The 22,199-nt window shown below is 40.2% G+C and overlaps 1 protein-coding gene across 1 annotated transcript in view; it reads left to right on the top strand.

The window, feature by feature from the left end:
* DCDC1 (doublecortin domain containing 1) overlaps positions 1-22,199 on the top strand; it is a 337,894-nt gene that overhangs the window by 65,506 nt on the left and 250,189 nt on the right. Inside the window, exon 9 of the mRNA XM_066636033.1 lies at positions 13,560-13,726. Within this exon, the coding sequence (XP_066492130.1) occupies positions 13,560-13,726 (167 nt within the window). The remainder of the gene's footprint in view (positions 1-13,559; positions 13,727-22,199) is intronic.

Below are 22,199 nucleotides of genomic sequence, written 5' to 3'. Positions count from 1 at the left end.
GGGGTCTCCAAACTTTTTGGATAGAGGGCTGCATCAAATATCTGGCACAGTGTCAAGGGCCAGAAAAGTATATTTTAAATATAAAATTTAAATAAATACATTAGAGGCAGAACTTAGATGAATGAATAAATGAATGAATGAGCTCTAGGTTCCAGAATTTCTCCAAGCACCAACAGACACCACAGAAATAAAGCACACACTCAAATGGACTCCCATTCCCCCACCCCACAAACAGCTTACTTACACATACAGGAGTAAATAACTCAGGACCACCACATCACAGGAAACACATGGAGCATGTTCTAAGGGCTGTGGAGGCCTCCCCAACCTTGCGAAAGCCTAAGGCCTTCAAATGGCCCAAAAAGTTACTTCAGAGTTTTTGGGAAACCCAGGAAGTGATGTTTTTAGGCCTTTAGAAGACTTTCTGGGGCATAGCTCCCTAGCCCTCAGAACACCCTCCAGACATGACCAGAAAACAGCTCTAGTCAAATTTGGTCAAGTGGGCTAGACTAGAAACTTGCAGGGGACCAGAGGTTTGTCACGGGCCAGATAAAGGCTTGCTGTGGGCCGCATCTGGCCCCAGGCAGGGTTTAGAGACCTCTGTTCTAGTGGGTGCAACAGTTAATGCTCTTGTTATGCTCTTGTCTTTTCTGCAACTTGTATATCTTTGTCTTCTTTCATTAAAGAACTAGCAAACAATTAGAGCCAATCAGGAGATTGGAAGGTTCTCAAAATAGGTCGAACAGTGAACCTCAAATTCTGTACTTTGAACAGGTGGGCAAGACTCCCTGAGTCAATCAAGACTCTCACTTTCAAAAGACACTGTAACTGCCTTTGTTTAGAAGCTCCATTTTGTATTCTTGCTTCACCTTGGTTTCCCAAAGAATAAGTTATCCAGGCACGCCCTTGGTCTGATAAAGGCTTTTGTTTGTCTCAGGAACTTGATCAATGTTACTTTCAAATTATAACAAGGAGGACAGATCTGAGAGAGCACAATTGTTGTTGAAGACTACCAAGCTAGGAGAAGGTCCTCACTAGTGGAGTTTGGTTCAGGGCATGAGTGCCAGTTTAATCTCTTCCTTCCATTATAACCATGCTTGTGAAGGTTAGCTGCAGCCATTTCTCTGTGGCCTGACTCATGTCAACTCTCTATTTCCCCATAGTTCGATTGTGAACTGAGGCTTCCTTAAGGACCTCAGAATCTTTTTTTCTCAAGAAAGCCACTTGCCTTCTGGTTAAATAGTTTCATTTCCATTAACAATAGCATTTCTTCTCCTTCAGTAAATTGCCTCTACCTCTTTATAGGGCACTAAGGAGACCTATCTATTGCTCCTGTGCTCTGTCCCTTCTAGCTCCTGTGCTCTGTCCCAAGCTATATCACAGCTCTGTTCAGTTGCAGAGCATGATAGGCAGGTTTAACTTACCATGATCTCATACATCATTCTTTGCATAAGCACTGATCAGTAGTAAGTAGGAGTTGCAGTAGCTAGTCAACAGCTATAAATGTTATCAGGCTATGGAAACTCCGCTTTGAAGCTTACATCACGACAGAATTCTTTATATTATTAAGTTATAGTGCTGAAATGCCTCTGTTACTAAGTTCAAGTGTCTGGGTACATTAAAGGCACCAAGAACTAAGGCTGTATTCCTAAGCATATTTACCTGGGAGTAAGTTCTGTGGAATAAAATGGAGCTTACTGTCTAATGAATATGCATAGTGGTATAAGAGTGGTAGAAAATTAGATAATAAAGTTGAAGATTATTTATACTTTTACATTTAAGTATATGGGAATCTATTATTTTTTTTTACTTTAACCTGTTTAGACATTGTTATAGGAAAAAGGTATATAGAGCAACAGAAGTTGAAAGAGGCATAAAGTCTATTGGAAAACTACCAAATGTCCCCTGCAAATGGACCCTATTCAGAAGCAGTAAGCGTATGATGAGTGAAGTGGTTTTGAATATCGCCTTTAGATTCCATGCTGTTATAAGGCCAGCCCTGGACGTGGCGACTCTTATTTCCTCACACAGTACCTCTTCACTCTCAATTTAACCCAAAAATCTGATGAACCCATTACTCCATACTTGATTTCATGGAACAAGGAGTAGATATAGTTACAAATGATCAATCACAAGCCGTGAACCAAAGCAGCAAGGCATTAACAATTCACACCATTTGGTCCATTTGCTCAAGCAGAAGATGTGCCAGCATATTTAATGCACAGCGACTTCACTCAGTTTTAGAAAAGACATGACTCATGCTACATTCTAGAAATGAAAGGACTTCATAGGATTTCATGCTTTCTAACCATTTGAGTGTCAGACTTCATGAACATCCAAACTAATATAACCAGGTGCCCTGGATAGGCCATAAGGGATGAGTACTAAATTAAATTTTATTCAGGTAAAATAAAAAAAAATGACCTAAGAAATGTTTTTCCCCTAATAATGCCATGTTCTGTTTGAACAGCATCTTGTTCAGCAGTATTGTAACACTGTAGACCCCACAGGCATATGCCGTCAATTTAATGGGATCAGTGAAGAAGCAAGGCAGCTGTGAAAGATTGCTTTAAGTACAGCAATCGTGTGCTTGTCATTCTGTTCAATAGTGGAAAAATCCAAATTCGGGTAGGCATCAGTATTTAAGAGAGTGAGTGCTAAGGCATCTCTCATAAGTACCTTGGGGACAATAAGATTTGACATATAACACATAAACAAAAGTACACAACAGCTGTTAGATTAGTTTTGTTTGAGTTAAATATGTCGGGATCATTTAAACATAGCATGTGTTCTCTCCATCACTCAGGCTGAGTCAGCAGGCCACAATATTGTACACCAATTGCTCTGAGACCCAAGTTGCATTACCATTCTGGTACAGGAAGAATGCATTCAAATAACTGTATACCTTGGCTGCAAACTCTTATCATTCACACAGATAACAAAATGTGCAGTAAATTCATTTAAATATATTTGATAAGAACTTTGTTGGAACCTAGTGTTTCTTGCATCATTGCTAAAACCTGAATTATTTTTCATTAAATACCTGTCCAAGTATGGCAATTTTCATTTCATAGAAAACTGCACAAGGTATGAAAGTGCTACAGAAGAGACTGATAGAAGCTACAAATCGGTGACATGTAGATGCAAGGGTGATAACAGCAAAATGGGTATACCACAGTTTAAATATGTCTATTTGAAAATAATAATAATAATAATTTGTAAAATTTTAAACAAGACTGAAGGTTTTCAGTGCAATTCACAGATGAACCTGCCTCGCAGAGCACATGCCCTACAGGATTTAAAATCAAAGCCTTATGCATAACTCAGTGGGGTTTAATCCCAGGAAAGTGTGTATAGAATTGTATCCTAAAGTAGCTTTCACTTCAAAGATAGAAAACAGATCAACTACTGCTCCCCCTTTTTACCACAGTTTCCCCTGACCAATCTCGTTATAAATTATGGGACAGGTACGTTGTTGTTACCTTTTTATTCTTGGAACAGACATTTCCGTAAATTTGCAGCCCACCCTGAGCTACCTGCGGTGCGCAGCTGTGGCAGCGCTGAAAATGGCTGCTGCTGAATCCTGCACGCTTTGGGCAGCCACCGGTGACTCCTTGGGAGAAGGGGACTTTTTTCCCCTTCCCCCAGGTAAAGTGAGTAGCTCCACAATGGGACTACTCAATTCACCACCAATGTAAAGGTTGGCGGTGAATCAAGAGCCTCCATGTACGGCAGTGAGCCCAACACGGAGGCTCTAGATCCGATGGGCTACCACCAGTGCTCGCCCAGTGCTAGGGTCTGCAAACATGCCGTAAGGACCCACAAACATGCAGTGAGCAGGTGCACCAAGCCCAGGATTGGGCTCTTATTCATTCATTCATTCATTCATTCATTCATTCCAGGGTCTATGGCATGTCCTATCCTTAAGACTTGTTGGTTAAAATTTGCCTCAGCAACGATCTTTCTCATTCAGCTTCTGACTAAAGCAGCAATTTTCAACCAGTGTGCCGTGGCACATCATTGTGTCCATCATTTATGGTCTGCAGGTGTCCCACGGGAGTTTGGGAGAAGGTCTTTTATTAGTAGGGCCATTAGGGCATGTGAGCCCTGGCTGGCAGTACGCTGTGCCTTGTCAATTGTCAAAAAACCAAAGGTATGCCTTGACAGTTGTTGTGCCTTGTCAGTGTGCCATGAGAAAGGTTGAAAATCACTGGACTAAAGGAGTGGTACAAATTGTAGAGGCTCTTCCCTTTCGTTGAACTGAAGGAATGAGTCCATGCAAGCTACTCTGAATTGTGGGTCAACTTGTCTTCCCACATCTGTCTCCTTTTTCAATGTGAAGAGAAGATTCTTAAGAAAGTAAGAAGAGCCTTGCTTTATCAAAGGCCCATCTAGTCCAGCTTCCTGTATCTCACAGTGGCCCACCAGATGCTAAAATAAGTTTATAAAAAGAAGTTTCCTCTCAAAAGTTCTGAACAGTGTGTAGCTCTTTTGCTATTTACAGGGTATTTATAGTATTTGCAAATTTTTATAGTATTTTATGTATGCAGCAAGTCCTCACTTAAGTTGTTTTGTTATAAAATTGTTGAGAAAAAAAATTGTTTCTTGCATTTGCGTGGAGTTTGCATGTTCTCCTATGTCTGCTTGGGTTTTCTCAGTCCTGGAAACCTCACATTGATTTCAGGGTTTAATATTAAAAGTGTTTGGGGTCTTTATTTGGAAGTTTGGTGTTGTTTTTGTGACCAGAAATATGCTGGAGGAACATAACTCTGGTTTATATATAACAATTGGCCTACTGTACAATTTGTTTCATTATATGTGATTTCACTTAAAGTTGCAGTTTCCAATAACCTATCAACAACTTTGAAGACTTGCTGTATAGTGTCAATAGCTGTGCACTTTCTACTTTTTGCAATACAAAATGATTGCACTCTACCTTATTGTCTCATACACAGATCTGCTTCCTGCATCCAAAATAGCTAAGGTACTCTTTGTACTATTAAGAACTTGGCATAACTTTTTCCACCATAAAAATTAAGATGATGTAATGTGCTTTTCCAGTTGTGTTCCACTTATCAACACCAACATTCCCGTGTTGTTACCATCTTTTCTTGAAGTCTGTTAAGTTACTACTTGGTCTCAGATTCTACCCAGAATGAGATCAGGAGTGGACCTCAGGCTCATGTGCTCCCTAACTTGCCATTTTCCTGCTTCTCTTACGACATGTAAAAAGTAACTAGTGTATGAGGAGGTCCAAGATTACACAGGATTTTGCTGACCATGTGAAATAATACCTTCTGAGGGAGAGGAGGGTGAGGAGATAACAGCTCAATCTGAGAATTGGTCTCTATGTCATCCAAGGTAGAATATTTGTGCTATGATGTCTGAAAAGGCCCCAAGCCTAGTTTTGTGCTTTTCTTTTGTAGCATAGCTATGAGGATCAGTCAGTCAGTGACAGCTATAAAATCTAGGCTGGTTCAAAACCAATGTGAATTGGAACATATTCCTGTAAACTGACTTTGTCAGAGTGACTTTAATGGGACATGGATGGCTTACATCTAGTGTTCCAGGTTAACTGATGTATTTATCACATCCTATCATAAAATATTAGGTAAACTTATACAACTGTTTGTGGGAACTCCCTATGTTGCTGTTTTGGAATAAAGCACACCATTAAAAAATGGAATAAATCCCCTGAAAAGCGGCAGCAACTTGGTGCAGGACCCCACCAACATTGCAGTTAGAAAATAAACAGCCCAATCCTACTGGAAAGGCCCCACTGGCAGAATGTGTATTCTGCTGGCAGAAACATCAGGATCCAGGCAGAAGTGCCTGGATCCAGCATGTGTTGTGTGATGTCATTGCTCTTGCCAACAGTTCCGATGAGCACAAAGAGGCTGTCGGTGCAGTTGCTGGTGGCTGTGCACAGTCGCCAGCAGTGCAAGATCCACTAGTAAGGCAGATCCACTGGTAAGGTAGCAGTGAGGCAGTAAGTGGGAGGGACAGGATGGAGCTGGAGAAACGGGCATTTCTGGTCTAGGAGAGGGAAGAAACTGGGGGGAGGTAGGAGGGGGTGGATCTCAGGGTCTCTGAGAGGAATTTGATCAGGGGGTACAAAGTTTCTTTTGGGCCCCTTTGCAAAGGGGGAGTGGTGAAACAGAGTGGGGGAGGGTTGTGATGGGCGAGCAGAATAGGGGCAAGGAAGGGCGAAGAAGGGTGAGTGAAGGGTAGAGACAGCTGGAAAAGTCTTTGGAGCCCATGTCTACCAACCCATGCGGCATTAGTAGTGTCCCCAACATCCCTAGTTGTGGTAGTGTCACCAGCATCCCGTGTGGGCGATAAGTCTGAGTAGATAGGAAATTGTAAGATCTCAGGAAATTTCTGGGCCCTCTCCTTTGGCTCCTGGCTCCCTTTTTGACACTGGGCCCAGGTACAAATTACCCCCTTTACCCCCCCCCCTTCTAGCCCTGGTGAATCTAGCAGCACTGACACACACAAGAGTTTGCAGGAACTGGCTGCATTGAAAGTGATATTTTGCAAGCAGAATAGCAGTATTGAGTGCAGTTTGGAAGAAACCCTAAACCTTGGAACAATTGATGGGAGTAGTTTTGCAAAATGGGAAAGGACAATAGTTTTGTGCAACTTTGATTGGATCTTTCAAAGGATCTTTGACTTCAGAGTTTACGAAATCCTCTGTCTGCAACCTTGGAGAGTCACTGAAAGTCAAAGGGGAAATTTTCTTCCTCCAATTATTATTTTGCTTTTATTGTCTATATTATAAGATTTTTTTGTACAGGGCAGTTTTCTTATTGTTCTGTACAGTACCTAGGGTTTTGAAAGTACTTAATACATAATAATTAGTAGCAATAATAAAAAAGGCTTTTTGGTATGCTGCAAAGACATTTCTGTTTTGCCAAGCTTTTACTGAGTTGAATTTTATTTTTGAACTGGCCTTGGTTTTTAAGTGCTTCTTTGTATGTGTTTTTTTTTGTTATTATATATATTATAATGTTGCATTTTTAATAGTCTCTCTCTCTCTCTCTCTCTCTCTCTCTCTGTCTGTCTCTCTCTCTCTCTCTCTGGCATTTTCAGAGCTGTTCAAGCTACACAATTTTGAAGCACATCCCAATTCTAAAAGTACTTATCTGGAAACGTTCTATTGATTTCAGTAGAACAGGGGTGGGGAGGAGGATGGATCCTGACCTCGATACACCTTCCTGGGTCCACTCAGACTTGCACCAGATAAGTTGCTGGCACAAGTCCAAGTAGACCCATACAAGTAATGGAGGCTTACTCCCTGGCAAGGTAACAAATGTTTCCCTACTGGAACAGACTTCCAGGACTGCATCACACCAGGATGCAGCGTGTCGTCCAGTGGCACGACTGCATCGGCGGCAGGTATTTGATAGGATTGAACTGTCAATGACTACATCAAATTTTGACTCCCCCCACCTTGGTATTGTATTATTATCCCCACAATAAATTTCTTCTTGTACTTTTACCCTCACTTCCTTCTTTCTTATTTGCCAATTAAGCTTGCCAATAGCTGTTGCACTTGATTCCTGCACTTGCAACAGATTTTCCAGGTGTGCACATATTGTACATGTTCTAAAAAGCACATGAGGCAACCCAGTGTCTTCCATCTCCATGTCATTAATAATTGTCCTCTTTGTCTTCTCTAAATCGAAGTTTATGTTGTAGGCTGCTGCTGTATATATCAACCTACATCTATACCTAAACCCTTCTATAGGTTTTCTTTACAATTACTATCTCAGAGAAATTCCACTATGCAACAACTGGTCTTTTGTGAGAAGATTTATCTCCATATCCACAAAGTCTAGATTTATATGAGTGTGCCATGCACAGCTATTAAGACTAGATGTATGATAGTTTTTTATATAGCAAAGAGTCTTGTGGCACAAACATATTCATTATAGCATAGACTTTTAGGACTTGAAGTCCCCTTCATCAGATGCAGGTAGTGGAATTTGTCAGTAGGCAGGTATATGATGAAGTGAATAAAACCCACAAAAGCTTGAGCTACAATATATTCATTAGACTTTTAAGTTTCAACAAGACCCTTTGTTTTTGTTGAAAGTCATGGCTACCTCTTTGGAAATGGTTTCTACAACAGGTATCCAGTACTTTTGACAAATTATCTGACAAATCATGCTATAGCATTTATATTCATCTGGCCATAAAGCCACCACTGTGTAACCTGATTCAACTCATCATCCACATTACTGTGAAAGGAGCCTGTCCTCTCTGTAGGCTCAGATACTTCCCCCTCCTACTCTTTCTCCACATACCAGAGGTGGAGGTCAATAGTGTTTAGTTTCATTTTTGAACTAACCACAGTTTCCTGTTATACTTGTGCTTTGTTAAAATAAACCAAAATAACAGACTTCAGGTGCAATCCAGAGGTGTCTGATCCAGAGGGTCGCAAGTGTGCCATAAGAGGGCAGGTGGGTGGAGAGGCGGGACTGGGACCCAGCAGTTATGCCGGATCCCAACCCCCGTTCCCAGGGAGTTTGAAGTGGCTTGAAGCTGCTCTGCTCTCCTCGAACTTGTGCCACCTCAGGAGGTAGCGCAAGTCCGAGGAGACCCATAGGGGCCAAGGTACCTTACCCAGGGGTAAGGGAAAAAGTTTCCCCTTACCTCTGTCTGAGCCACTGTGGTCCCCTATCCTGCGCTGGACACAGTGCAAGCCTCTTGGCTTGCCTGTTCCAGCACTGGATAGGATTGCACTCTTCAGCATGATCGTGTGTTTCTTAAGAAACCATATTTAGAACAAACTCACAGTTTGTATCAGTGGTTCCCAAACTGTGAGCTGTGGCTCCCTGGGGAGCCATGAAAACCAACCAGGGAAACCGCAGAATCGTGAAAAACCCACCGGCCTGTATACTGGATAGTAGCCCTAATGGGGAGCTGTTGCCATTGGCCCAGTAGGTCAAGGGAAACACCAGCTGATAAAGTTTTGGAACCACTGTTTTGGACAGAACAAAGAAGTGTAGTGGTTCGTTCAAAAATTTAAGCTTTCAATCTTCCCTTTGGTTGATGAAGAAGAAAGGGAAGTGGGGAGCATATGGGATCAGCTGGGAGGGTAGGCTTATTCATAATAGTCTAAATCAGGGATGTCAAGCCCATTTAAACAACTTGTCAAACGGCATTCATGGTACCTGTTGAAGGCAGGAAGCTATGTCTTAACCAGGGCATGATGTCATTAAATGATGTCATTAAGCAGGAAGTGACATCATTAAGCAGGTGATGACCAGAAATAAGGAACTTATTAGCTGCAAGTGGCAGAAGTAAATCTTGATCATATTATTTGGTAGAGCCCAATTATCACTTTGGCCACCCCTTCAGCAGCATGCTTCTGCCAAAGCATCACTTTGCAGCTCCATAGCTGAGAGGTGCTTTGCAAAGTGAGGCCTTGGCAGAAGTAGCGTGGCTGAAAAGGTGGCCTGCATGATAAGTGAACTGTGTCAGAAATACCACTTCTGCCAATGTGTCACTTTGCAGCTCAGCAGCTGAGAGCAGATGGTCTTGGTGCTGGAAGAGCCCAGTTATCATGCAGAATGGATACAGAGCTTCTGTGGGCCTGATAGGGCCTGTGGGCCTTATGTTTGACACCTCATGTCTGAATTGTGGCTGAGGGTAGTAAAGAGTGACATCTACATACCCTTGAACCTTTTACAGATTCACAGGCCAGTCCGATGCAAGATTGGGCTGTCGCATAGAGTCTCTTACAACAACAGAAGACGCTTTTGCTGTTGTAAAATAGCTGCTGGTGGAGCACACAGCACTCCGTTGGCTGCCATTTTGCTTGTGTTGTTGCAACAGCAGCAGCTCCACAACTCCATTTATGAATCTGCCACACCAGGTAAAATAGCAATGGGGGCAGGAAGCATGACAGAGGCAGTGTTTAGTGCAATCTGCACCAGTATGCTATCTCCCTCCTCGCCTCCCACAATGCTCCCTTTCTCTCAAACTCCAAGGAGACCCATTTGGCAAGTGGGAGGTTTACCCAGAGGAAAGAGGAAATATTTTCCCTTATCTTTCCCAAGCCTCATGCTCTCACCCAAACCCTTTTGGCACAGCTGCATTGGCCAGGGGAAGAGAGGAAAGGATTGAACTGTAGTAGTGGAGACACTCCTGCCTGCCTGAATAGGTCTAAGGATAGAGACTCACAGCTTAGCAGTGTAGACAGGTGGGTAATGCTTGAACTAACAAGCCAGAGTCAAAAGTTGGAACTAAAAGAGATTTCTCTGCATGAGGAAAGTGGTGAGGAAAGCCATAGACTAGAGTGCAGTCAAATACTTGCAAATATATACAATACACTTGCTTACACTATTCATCCAGTGCATAGTGCACACTATATGCACAATCCATCCAGAGGTCTATAGTCCCATTTTATTGTTCAGGAAAGTTAATGCATACCATTTTGTCTAGTCAAGGATCAGTCAGTTACTCCATAGCAGAGATTTTTTAAAGCTGAGTTAATATTTAGATACTTGTAGTACTTTTGAACAGGGGTGCCCAAACCCCGGCCCTGGGACCACTTGCAGCCCTCGAGGATTCCCAATGCAGCCCTCATGGAGCCCCTAGTCTTCAATGAGCCTCTGGCCCTCCAGAGATTTGCTACAGTCCACACTGGCCTGACACAACTGTTATCAGCGTGAGGGTGACTGTTTGACCTCTTGCATGAGCTGTGGGATGAGGGCTCCCTCCACTGCTTACTGTTTCACATCTGTGATGCAGTAGTGGCAGCAAAGGAAAGGCCAGCCTTGCTTTGTGTAAGGCTTTTTATAGGCCTTGAGCTATTGCAAGACCTTCATTCATTCATATAAGTTAATCTTTAATATATATGTTTGTGTAAATGTATGTAAATTTATTCAAACTTTAAATGTAAATTAATTCTTTTTTCCCCGGCCCCCAACACAATGTCGGAGAGATGATGTGGCCCTCCTGCCTAAAACTTTGTACACCCCTGCTTTTGAACAAGGGTGCCTTTCACTTTCAGCTATGCAACTGCAGCCTTTCTGCTCCCCATCCATTCAAAATTAATAAGCAGTGTTTACAGACTTATGGCATATGCCCCACACAGATTAAAGTCTCCTTTAAAATATTAAGTGCAGAACTCTATCTCCATTGTCAGCAAACTCCAACTAGAGAACACATACATTCTGTTTCCCTCCACAAACCTTTCCATTCCAACTCACTCCTCATTTTCCTTCTCTTGTAGCAAATTTTTCACAACAACAGCCCCCCTTGTTGTGTAATAGGAAAGCTTTCCATTCTCCTGTCCCCACCATATGTTGTGGGTGACCAAGTGAGCTGATACATCAGGTTTCAGCCAAGGAGTCTTAACCTGAAGTGGAACACTTGGAGGGTATGAATTGGAACTCTGAAGACCATATTTGCAAAGGGGCCTTTGGGGCCATTATACTGATGACCTAGTTAGAGTCAAGGAAGGAATCAAAATGTAGTGATGGGGCCCAGTCAGTTTCATTAAATTTTGGGAAAATAATCCAGAGCCAAACTTCTAGGGGTTTACCTATCTTGAATTCAAGCATATGTATCAATAAGTTTCCTTTCTATTCTGGAATTAATTCTTTGCTATTTTCTTTTTATCATTCTGGAGAGCAAATGGGATAAATGTGAACCCTCAAGCTTCAGGGTTTATTGACACAAGTGGTGTAGTAGTAAGTTTTAAAGTACAGGAGTTTGTCATTGCACCCCCCACAGCAACATCCCATTAAGACTTCAATTGTGTACATATCTGGGAGTAAGTCTCACTGAACTTATTGGGACTTATTTCGTAGTAGAGATATGTAGGATTGTGCATAAGACTGTAGTAACAAAATCAACTTTGTTTCTTCATTAGAGTCAAAACAAAGCTTTTGTTTTCTCCTCTTGCCACTTATTCCCACTGAAACCTATTATACTTCCTTTAAAGATCTAGCTCGTTTCACTCCAAACTCTTGGAGTGGGTTACAGTAGTTTTAAAACAAAAGTATAAAAATTTAAAAAGTATATTAGAATGCTAGCCTGTGCATGTTTATTTAGAAATAAGTCCCACTGTATTCAAAACAACTTACTCTGAGGGAAATATGCATAGGAGTATAACCTTCTGATGTAACATAAGGTGTTTTTCAGGCAGCTCTTGGGAAAGACAGTGCCCTAGACCAGCAATTTTTCAACCCTTTTCATCTCATGGCACACAAACAAGGCGGTAAAATTGTCAGTTTTTTGCCAATTGACAAGGCACATCATGCTGTCAGTAGGGGGCTCACATCCCTCAATATCCCTACTAATAAATGACCCTCCCCCAAACTCCTGTGGCATACCTGTGGACTTTTTGCAGCATACCAATATGCCACAGCACACAGGTTGAAAACTGCTGTCTTAGGGCCCAATCCTATCCAAATTTCCAGCACCGGTGCAGCCACAGTGCAGCCCCAAAGTAAGGGAGCAAATATTCTCATACCTTAAAGAGGCCTCTGTGACTGCCTCCCCACCACAGGATGCAGTGCATGCCCCATTGGCATGACTGCACCGGCACTGGAAAACTGGACAGGATTGGGCCCTTAGACATTAACATATGCCACTAGACAACTTTCTCAGTTTGCCTTATGGTGAGCCCAAGACATTTTCTCAGCTAGATTCTTTTTTAAAAAGTTTCAAAGGCAACACCTGAATGTGCCTGCTGTTGATGTCACTGTGGCTGCTGTACAAGAAGTCCAGGAGTTCCCATTCCTCTCAATTGCACCCGTGACTGATATTGTAGTACATAAGATTGTAGTGCACTCAGTAGTTCACATTTACAGCACTAATAAAAAAAGAGGCAAATGGACTATTTACTAATGTAAATTCATGTAAGTGTTCACCTGCTATTTATAAGGATAAGTTTGTTCTTCAGTTTCTGGTGCGAAATAAGGACACTATATAATTTTAAATCATGCAGTATTCTGCATATGATATACATATTCTTTCTTCATTTGTTTCATTGCTTTTTTAACTACACTAATCTGATTCGTTTATTGGAAAGTAAGTCGTTTTTAACCATAAGAAGTGAAAAAGCAGGTTATAGTAACATTTCCTGTTGCCTATATTTTAATAATTATCAACTGTGAAAATGTTTGATCTATAAACATATGCACACTTTGCCAGGAAACTATGCAGTGAAACAACATGGATCTTGCAATTTTATCAGGACAACGCCAGTACATTTCAGCAAGGTTGGTTCCAACTCATCTGTGATAAATGAGAAGATAAGGCAATCAGTGCACACCATGACACTCTGTGCAGCTAGTTAGACACACCTCAGAACTATTCAGGTGTGCTCACAAGGCTTATGAGTCTTACATGGGGGGTGTCTCAATATAAATACGTCCTTCATGGTGGCCACTAGAAATGCAGGGTCTGTTTTTCTAGGACTTAACCCAGGTCAGATATAAATAATAGATGTTAAGAGTTCTGAGTTTGGGGTTGCGTTTCAGGCTGTGTATTTCAGCTGGGTCAAAAGAATGTCTTTTTCTTTTCTTCCTCTTGTATAGTTCCTCTACTTGACAAATGCCTGCAAAATTCCATCACACCTTTGCGTGGACCTCTTTGGGTCTCTAAGGGAGAAGGTTTCAGCCCCTCTGGAGCAAAGATGTATATCCAAGGAGTACTGTTGGCCTTGCACCAGCAATTAAAGTCTGCAAAAAACTACTGTGAACAGGTGAGTTATCCCAAGCCTTTAAAAGGCTGCTTTTTCTTCTTCGTTATTAAATGTACTTGTACAAAGGCTGTGATTGGCACTATGTCATAAGGAAGTATGACATGTATTGCATGAGCTCCTGTATTTGATAGGCAGATGAAATATTTCTCCTATTATCTCAAAGTCAACAATAATGGAAATTACGTCTTTCAGTGTTATAGATCTAATCTTTTTGTGCTGCACGCTGTGCACGGCAGAGACACCCTTTATGTGGGAATTAGGAATAGCAGTTCTGCATAGGGTCACTAATAGTTACATATATGTTCTTATCATTCAGTTGATTTTTTTTCACATGGTAGAATAGCTAGATCTCACGTATTTTAGCAAAATCAAAGGTGAATCTCCCCCTTAGTGTTTAATCTTTAGGAGCAGTCATCAACTTTTTCAAGTCAGACATGAGACATTTGTTCTGCATGTAAAATACATTTTAATTCAGTATTGAAAATTCTGTTTTTGATTTTTAATAGATTTAGGTTATCCAGTGTAATTAGTTTGTATTCTGTTGGTCTGTAACCTCTTTGTATGTCTGAATTTTTTTGTAACAGTTTGCACATGCGCTTGGAAGACTTTTTGGTTTGGATGTGTAAGAGCAATTAACCCAAACCAAAATGGAATGTGCATATTTTTTTCCAGAATTGCTTGCTTTGGCATTTGGTTTGCTTTGGTTTCTTTAAAAAACAAACGGGCATTTTGTACTTAGAAAGTGTTTTTAAATGCTAGGGAGGAATATTTGTCAGAACACAAATAAAGCTTGAATTTTAAACTGAGCAAAGATTTACAAGAGATTGCAGGTCACTCACTTTAAAGACAATGCATCATACTCTCAGTCTTGGGGTGATGGAGAGGAACATAAGAACAGCTCCACTGGATCAGACCATAGGCCCATCTAGTCCAGCTTCCTGTATCTCACAGCAGCCCACCAAATGCCCCAGGGAGCACACCAGATAACAAGAGACCTCATTCTGGTGCCCTCCCTTGCATCTGGCATTCTGACATAACCCATTTCTAAAATCAGGAGGTTGCACATACACATCATGGCTTGTAACCCATAATGGATTTTTCCTCCAGAAACTTGTCCAATCCCCTTTTAAAGGCATCCAGGCCAGATGCTGTCACCACATCCTGCGGCAAGGAGTTCCACAGACTGACCACACACTGAGTAAAGAAATATTTTATTTTGTCTGCCCTAACCTTCCAACACTCAATTTTAGTGGATGTCCCTGGTTCTGGTGTTATGTGAGAGTGTAAACAGCATCTCTCTATCCACTCTATCCTTCCCATGCATAATTTTCTATGTCTCACAAAGGAAGATTTGGACGTCAGTCATGCTGTTTATACAGCACCTCCTGCTGTCAGATCCATAAAGAGAAGTGAGCATTTTCTTTGGAATAAACTGTTTTGCTCTTGAGCTAATGGTGATCTAACAAGTAATAAAGAATATAGAATCAGGAAAAGTTGCTGGAAAGAAAACTTGATTCAGCAAATATTTAAACTATTGTGGCAGTATTAAAACCCATACAGGGTACTTATTTTAAAATGGTGTTCTCCTCCTGGAAGGTAGTTTTAACATACAGTATACAGAAGTATAAATGGTCTGCTCATTAAAATCTGTGCTTTCTGTTATAAAGATACCTCTCAAAAAACATAATTGAAAGTATTATGGAGGACAAAAATATAACTGTGCACAAAATTAATATTGAATTTACAGTCTCAGATACTTTTTCACCATTTGTTGATTTATAATCTCATATTAATAACCTCCTATATCCTACTGTCAATTATTAAATACTTTATTTCTATAATGATATCAATGTATTGGAAAATAGAGTGATAGAAGTAGAGTAACATTTATATATTAATTGGAAAACATTTCAAAGAAGAAATTATTTTGAATTCAGAAGTAATCTGTTCACCTCAATTTGCTCTTACGAACACTTCAATAGTAAAGAATAATTGCTTAAAGAAAAGCAGACACAGTTATATTTTTTTCTAGCTTTTACATGTATAGCAGCATCTTGTCTTAAGCATTAGTATTAAGCTTCTTGAAAATTATCGGAATTACATCTGTGTTAAGAAATATAATGTCCATTGCCAACTTTGTTACAATTACAGCAGCACATGAAGCATACATCATAACTGCACACTTTCTCATTTAAGAATTAGAATGATAAGTACTGAATATATGTAATCAATTTTAGTTAAGCATCTTTTGATATATCATGTTTGTTTTTCTTCATAAAATGCAATTAAGAAAAAATATTAAGTATAGCCCAAAGGGAGGTATGCAATAATTGTCACACTAATGATGGCCAGTATTTTTCAGTCTTCTTCCCCAGTTACAGCCCCTTTTGCCCCTGAAAAGCTACCCCTGCAGGTCTGTGGGCTCTCTGGGACAATGTTCAATGTGGTGCAAGGGACAGTACCTAGAAGGGCAAACCTGTTGTCTCCCTCAGAACAGTTGTTATACAGTTTCATGAGCTATTGTCAAAGTGGATCAGTAACCATAAGCGCATAGATATACCCCACTGCACATTTGTGACTCTTCTCTTCCCTTGTGTACCAGCAGAAGCAGTCAGGCTTGCAGTTTACCAGCTTTCAGGTATCACTGATACTCTGGTTCTTGCAAGAAGGTTTTACAGTTGTTCAGAAAAGTCAATCTTTCCAAATAGGAATGTGGCTGCTCTGAAATGTGTGTAGGATGTCTCATCAGTGGCCTGTGATTTCCTCACTTTTGCTGAACTAGCATACCAGGTCAAAGGACTTTAGTGGCTCACAATTTGCCTAGGCAAAAGTTACAGCAGTTTTTTTGTTTGTGTTTTGAGGAATAAGAAGCTTTCACATGCTTTGAGCAAGATGTACCTTGACTCTTTCTCATGTCAAGTTTTTATTGAAGTTTTTCTTTTTTAAATGCATTAAAATGTTGATTTTGCTGCATTTAGTATATACAGACAAAATAACTCCAAGGAATATAATACAATGGCAATACAGAAGTACTGCAGATAATTCATTAATCTAATGCAATCACAAAAGCACAAATTCCTTCCTAGAGAGGGCTCGTTTTGCTGCCAGCAATACTGTGTATACTCACATCCTGTTGCATCCTGTCTGCAGGTGCAAGGATTATAGCAGATTTGAAATTTTATAAAGTAAACTCTTAACAAAATAAACATGAATCCATTTCAAAAGTCTGAATGATGGCTAATTGACACTGGCTAAACAGTTGTAGAGTGGACTGATGGAAACAAAGTTGATGTAATTTGGGAAGAATTCTTATAGAAAACAGTGGTCCTATTTTTTAAAAAATTCTAAAATATACCATTCTTGTCAACCCTTTTCTGAAATAAGAATCTTCTTTGAGAATCTGATTCTGTATGTGATTTTCAAGAAGATAACCCTTCCCTCAAAATCTGTGAAACATTCTTCAGTATTTGAAGTTTGAATGCAGTAAGTATTTTGCTGGTATCTTAATTCACTTGTGTGCACGTGTGTAAAGCTGCTATTGTAAAGCTGTGAGTGTAAAGCTGCTATTTTCTTAGATTCTGCATCTAATTATATCTAGAAAACAATAACATTTTCTTTAAGTAATCACATGTATTATAATATGACCAATAACTTTGCTTTCACAGTATACATTTAAATTTATTTTCTGAAAACAGATACCTGCAAGATGAAATTATTCAAAGCTATGCTAAGAATATTAAAATTCATTAGTAAGTGTGGAAATAGCATAAACATGCAAGCATGAAGTGCAGTTAACACTTCCAGTGAAGGGGGATATCCTGTCTCATTAGCATTCCTCGTATGTACTTGTGCTGTTGGTGGGGGTGTTGAAATGGAATGTCATTGTGCTGAGCCCCAGTGTTTGGGGACAAACACTGCTGTGGAAGGAACGTGTGAAAAGGCCATAGTACTGTCAGTGAATGAGGAAGGCTGTGCGTTCCCTGTGCTTCAAGCAGGGAAGCTGTCATTCACAAGCCTAGTACAGCTAAACAGAGGCCAAAGAGAAGACTGAAATACCTTTTTAAATGATATTAATGATTCGTAACCATTTTTATCCTTTAGAATCACATAGTAAGTAATTAGTTCTGTCTGTCACTAAGTTCAATGGAATGCACAACATGGGTAAGGTGACAAAAAGGGTAAGTGGTGGAACCGGTAAAAGATATTATTTTCATTCACTGATATAAAATAGCTACAGCCCTCATATCAGATAGAAATCAATTGTAATGTGAGGCCGAAAAATATGAGTATTTCCAGCTCAGAAATTCTTCAAACTTTTTCAAAGCTGTGTAGAGCTCACATCCATCATAATATGAACATTACTATAAAACTTGCACAAAATATTTTTGGATTATACGTTTTAGTGTGAGCCAAGCGTCTTACAAGCCAAATAGTTTTTAACAAGAAAAATAGGGAAGTGTGACTTTGTGTAAAATAAATCACAATATATAATATTAGATCTCAGTTGCTAAGCCAAAGATTTTTTTAAAAAAGAGTCATATTTTGAAATTTAATTTTTTGCAGCAATTATGGTAGCAAGATTCTCTGTAGTCACAGATCTCGATTCATTGTAAACTAAGCATTAAAGGAATCATAATGCCACTATTTTAATTTGCATGCAATTTATTTTTCTAGATGCATTTTCTAATGCTTTAAACTGTCTCGCCGTATTAATTTCCAGCATGTACGTACTTACACTGTCCTAAAATTTGATGTCCAGTACTGTATTGGGCTCAAAGAGTACTAGGTTTCAAAAACAAAAGCAGAACAATATTATTATATCAAGGAAAAAAACTAGGATAATTTTTATATCTTATAAACCTTTGATTTGAAAATGTTACTCTTTAATACTTGCCTTTCATAATGTCAGCTATGCATAATGCCAACTGCTTGTCATCTCCCCTTGTTTTTATATCCTCTGAATATCCTTTGTGAAATTACTATACAAACTGTCCGTGATATCAGCTTTGCATATTAATACATCTACAGAGTCTGTCAGTATATATTACACATTTTAGTGTTTGTACAGCATTCTTTGTTATGGCTGCTCTTTTTTTAATGCAGTTTTATATTAGAGATGAGATTTTGAATAATGGTTGTGTTTTATTGAGATTTTCTATAACACCAAATGTAGCATTTCAGTGCACTAAAGTTGCACAATAAGTTATTTGTGGTAAATTATGGTATGAAAATTAACAGAATGAAGATCGAGGGTCATATGGTTATTTATTTATTTATTGGATTTGTATTGTCCCCGAAGGGCACCCAAGGCGGTGATTACGAGGTATTGTTGTGGCAAGAGTTTCCAATAAAATAATTTTACACTTGGTTCAATTGTCTAAACTTGGTTAATGCTTTCAAACCTTCTGAAGGAAAAAAAATAATTTCCAAAATTTAGACAAGCTCAGTATTGCTGCAGTGGGAGTAAGAATTATGATTTTTCAGTTCACTGTATAAGTCGGGGAAGAGGACAAGAAACCTTTGGTTTATATTGACTGGTCTGGAAGGAAAGACATTTCATACAATAATCCAGTATAAAGACAAACTTTTCGTTGAACATCCAGACGTTGTATGTCATTTGTAATACAATCAAGTTCTTATTAAAAGAACATAAAAACAATGTTTCAGTGGAAGAGGAATGCACTTTCCTGATAAGTCTCCATAAGTGTTTTTTAGCATGTTGAGTGCTAGATAGTGCATAGATATGTGCATGCCTAAACATTTCCATGCAACTAAGCTGCATTCTGGTTACTAGAAGTATTTTAAGAACCTTAAACTTGTGTCTTTTTCAAAGTGTCGTGCCTTGAGCAGGCCTAACATCAGTTAAATGAAGTGAAAATTGCATTCTTCTCTTGATAGAGATGAAAATGGATTTCTGGTCATGAAATAGATGTAGTTGTCACTTTTTTAAAAAGGTGTCAGCAGTTTGCTTCAGCGACTAAGGTGCCAATTCAGTATGACAGTAAACTTGTGATCTGAGCAATCAATAAAATGCTTCAATAACTTCTGCTTCATTACACTTATAATAAGAAGCTATAGATCTGTGGCACATAAAATGTTGATAAAGAGGATATGTGGGGACTGGCTGTGATATTTTGTCTTAGGAACACAGCAAGTGCAATGTTGCCATCTAGAGTTCGTGCATAGGCAATTATTCTAAGAGGAAAAGCTTCAATTATAACAAAAGCCTGGATATTGAAAGCTCTGTTTGTTTGTTGATGGTCTGCATATCTGTGGAGCACCTTTTTGCCTTGTTGGAAATTGTCTAGGTCATGAGAAAATAAGGCATCCCATCTTTGAATAATGTGGGATGCACATTTTTCAATCCTCATTTTAATGGACTTGAAATTAGTTTCTAGTGTGAAGGTATATTCACTGTCACAAGCTGTGATAAAAATGTAAGATCTAATGATTTTATTTAGCCATTAAGTGATAGCCGTACAACTGTCACACGACAGTATTAGCAGTGTGATGGGGATGGCTTAGATAGCAACTAGCCTTTACCTTACCTTATTTCCCCACGGCAACAGTAATTATATTTATATTGTGTATTTAAAAGTTTAAGTATAGTAGGCATTTAAATTATTTTCAGCCTAATGTCTGTTTTTGCTTTTGAAAGGAAGGTTGATCAATCAAATGGATAGAGCATATTGTGATCTATCAAATGGATAGAGCATATTGTGGAAAATTATTGGGTTGTTTCCAAAGAAAGTGAATTATGTCAAAGCACCATTGAAATTATTGGAGTCAAGTTATTGTTTCATTGGCTTCAGTAGTGCTTAGTTAGAACTTACTATCTTTTCTTGTTGGCATCCTTCAGTCTCGGAAGACTATGGTGTCATGCTCTGAATGGTGGTTCTAGAACAGAGTGTCCTCTCCAGTGCGTGAAGCCTGGGTAAAGTAGGTATGGAGGATAGGCTGTTACCCATGCAGCAAATCCCCCCTCTCCACGTCACTGAAATGGTCCAATGGAAAGGCAGAGGCCAATACGGTTGGTTCCAGTGGCGTCGCAGGAGTTGCCAGAACATGATTGTGTTCAGCCACGAACTGCCTCAGGGACTCCGGCTCCAGATTTTGCCTTGAGGTTGACTCCTGAAGCCTTTTCCATAACTGGATGTAGCCACAAGGCAGTGGAGGTTTGGGATCAGAGTTTTCCTTCTCTCAGATGAGCTGCCTTCCCAGGCTGACGAGTCCCATCTACCCATCAAGAGGCTGTTTAGTCGCCTCTTATGACAAGTATAGCCAAACTGAGGGCCTATTCTAATCCCCAGCCCCCAGGGGATACTACTATCTACTATATCTCCTATCTACTATATCTACTATAGTATATAGTATATAGTATATAGTATACTATAGTATAGTATATAGTATCTACTATACTACTATCTTTTATATAACTGATTAACAGCCCAAACCTGAGCTGCCCAGTGCGTGGGGCTGCAGCAGCGCCAAAAATGGCTGTCGTTGCATCCAGAGCAACCCAGGCAGGCCCTTTCGCCCCTTCCCCCAGGTAAAGCAAGTAACTCCACGATGGGGCTCCTCGATTCTACAACGACCCAAGGGTCGGCATAGAATTTAGAGCCTCCGTGTTGGGCGGACGGCCTGACATGGAGACTCAGGATCCGGTGGAGCAAAGTTCCACCAGTCCCGCTTTGTTCCCTTCCCCTGGCACACCTCCTCCCCACCCTCGTCCAGCCCTCCCTCCAACTCCTCCAGCCCCGGAACACCACATCCCCGACTTCCCCCATGCGCCCACCTACTTCTCTGCTACCCAGTAGTCCATTCAATTGCCAAATGGTGCTGACAGTACGGTGCTGGGCTAGCACCAGCTCTCCACTGGCACTTGAACCCACAAACGTGCCTTATGACACATTTGTGACAGTGTGCACTGGCAGTAAACTGGCACACACTCTTTAGGTTGTGCCTATGGCTAACCAAATCCTAACCAACTTTCCAGCACTGACATAGCTGTGACAATGGGACATGTGCTGCATCCTTCACTTGGGTGGCAGTCATGGAGACCAAGGTAAGGGATTTTTTTTCCCTTATCTTGAAGCTGCATTGCCCTTACCTCAGTGCTGGAGATTGGTTAGTATTGTGCCCTAACTTTGGTTGCATTTCTAAATTTATTTAAACTTATTTATATAGACCCAACTGAAATTTTAATTGTGTGCACTTAAGGACCTGGTCTTTTCTTACATTTGGGTTATTCCTTTTCTACCCTCCTATAGGGAGGGGAAAGGGGCTGGCTATATCCTGGTATTCTCCTGATACTTGCTTGATTGTTATTGCAGCAAGTTATCAGCTGGGCTTTGGGCTAATCATCTGGGCTTGGATCCAGACTGGCAGATAGTAAGCACCCCTGTTCCCTGAAAACACCCCTGTTTCAAGTAGTTCTTGAAATATTTCAAGAGACTTGCATTCTCTTGCTTGC

The sequence above is a fragment of the Tiliqua scincoides genome, chromosome 1 (genome assembly GCF_035046505.1).
Source record: "Tiliqua scincoides isolate rTilSci1 chromosome 1, rTilSci1.hap2, whole genome shotgun sequence".
NCBI lineage: Eukaryota > Metazoa > Chordata > Lepidosauria > Squamata > Scincidae > Tiliqua > Tiliqua scincoides.
The sequence above is the reverse complement of the archived record's forward strand: the minus strand, read 5'-3'. Positions and strand labels throughout refer to the sequence as shown.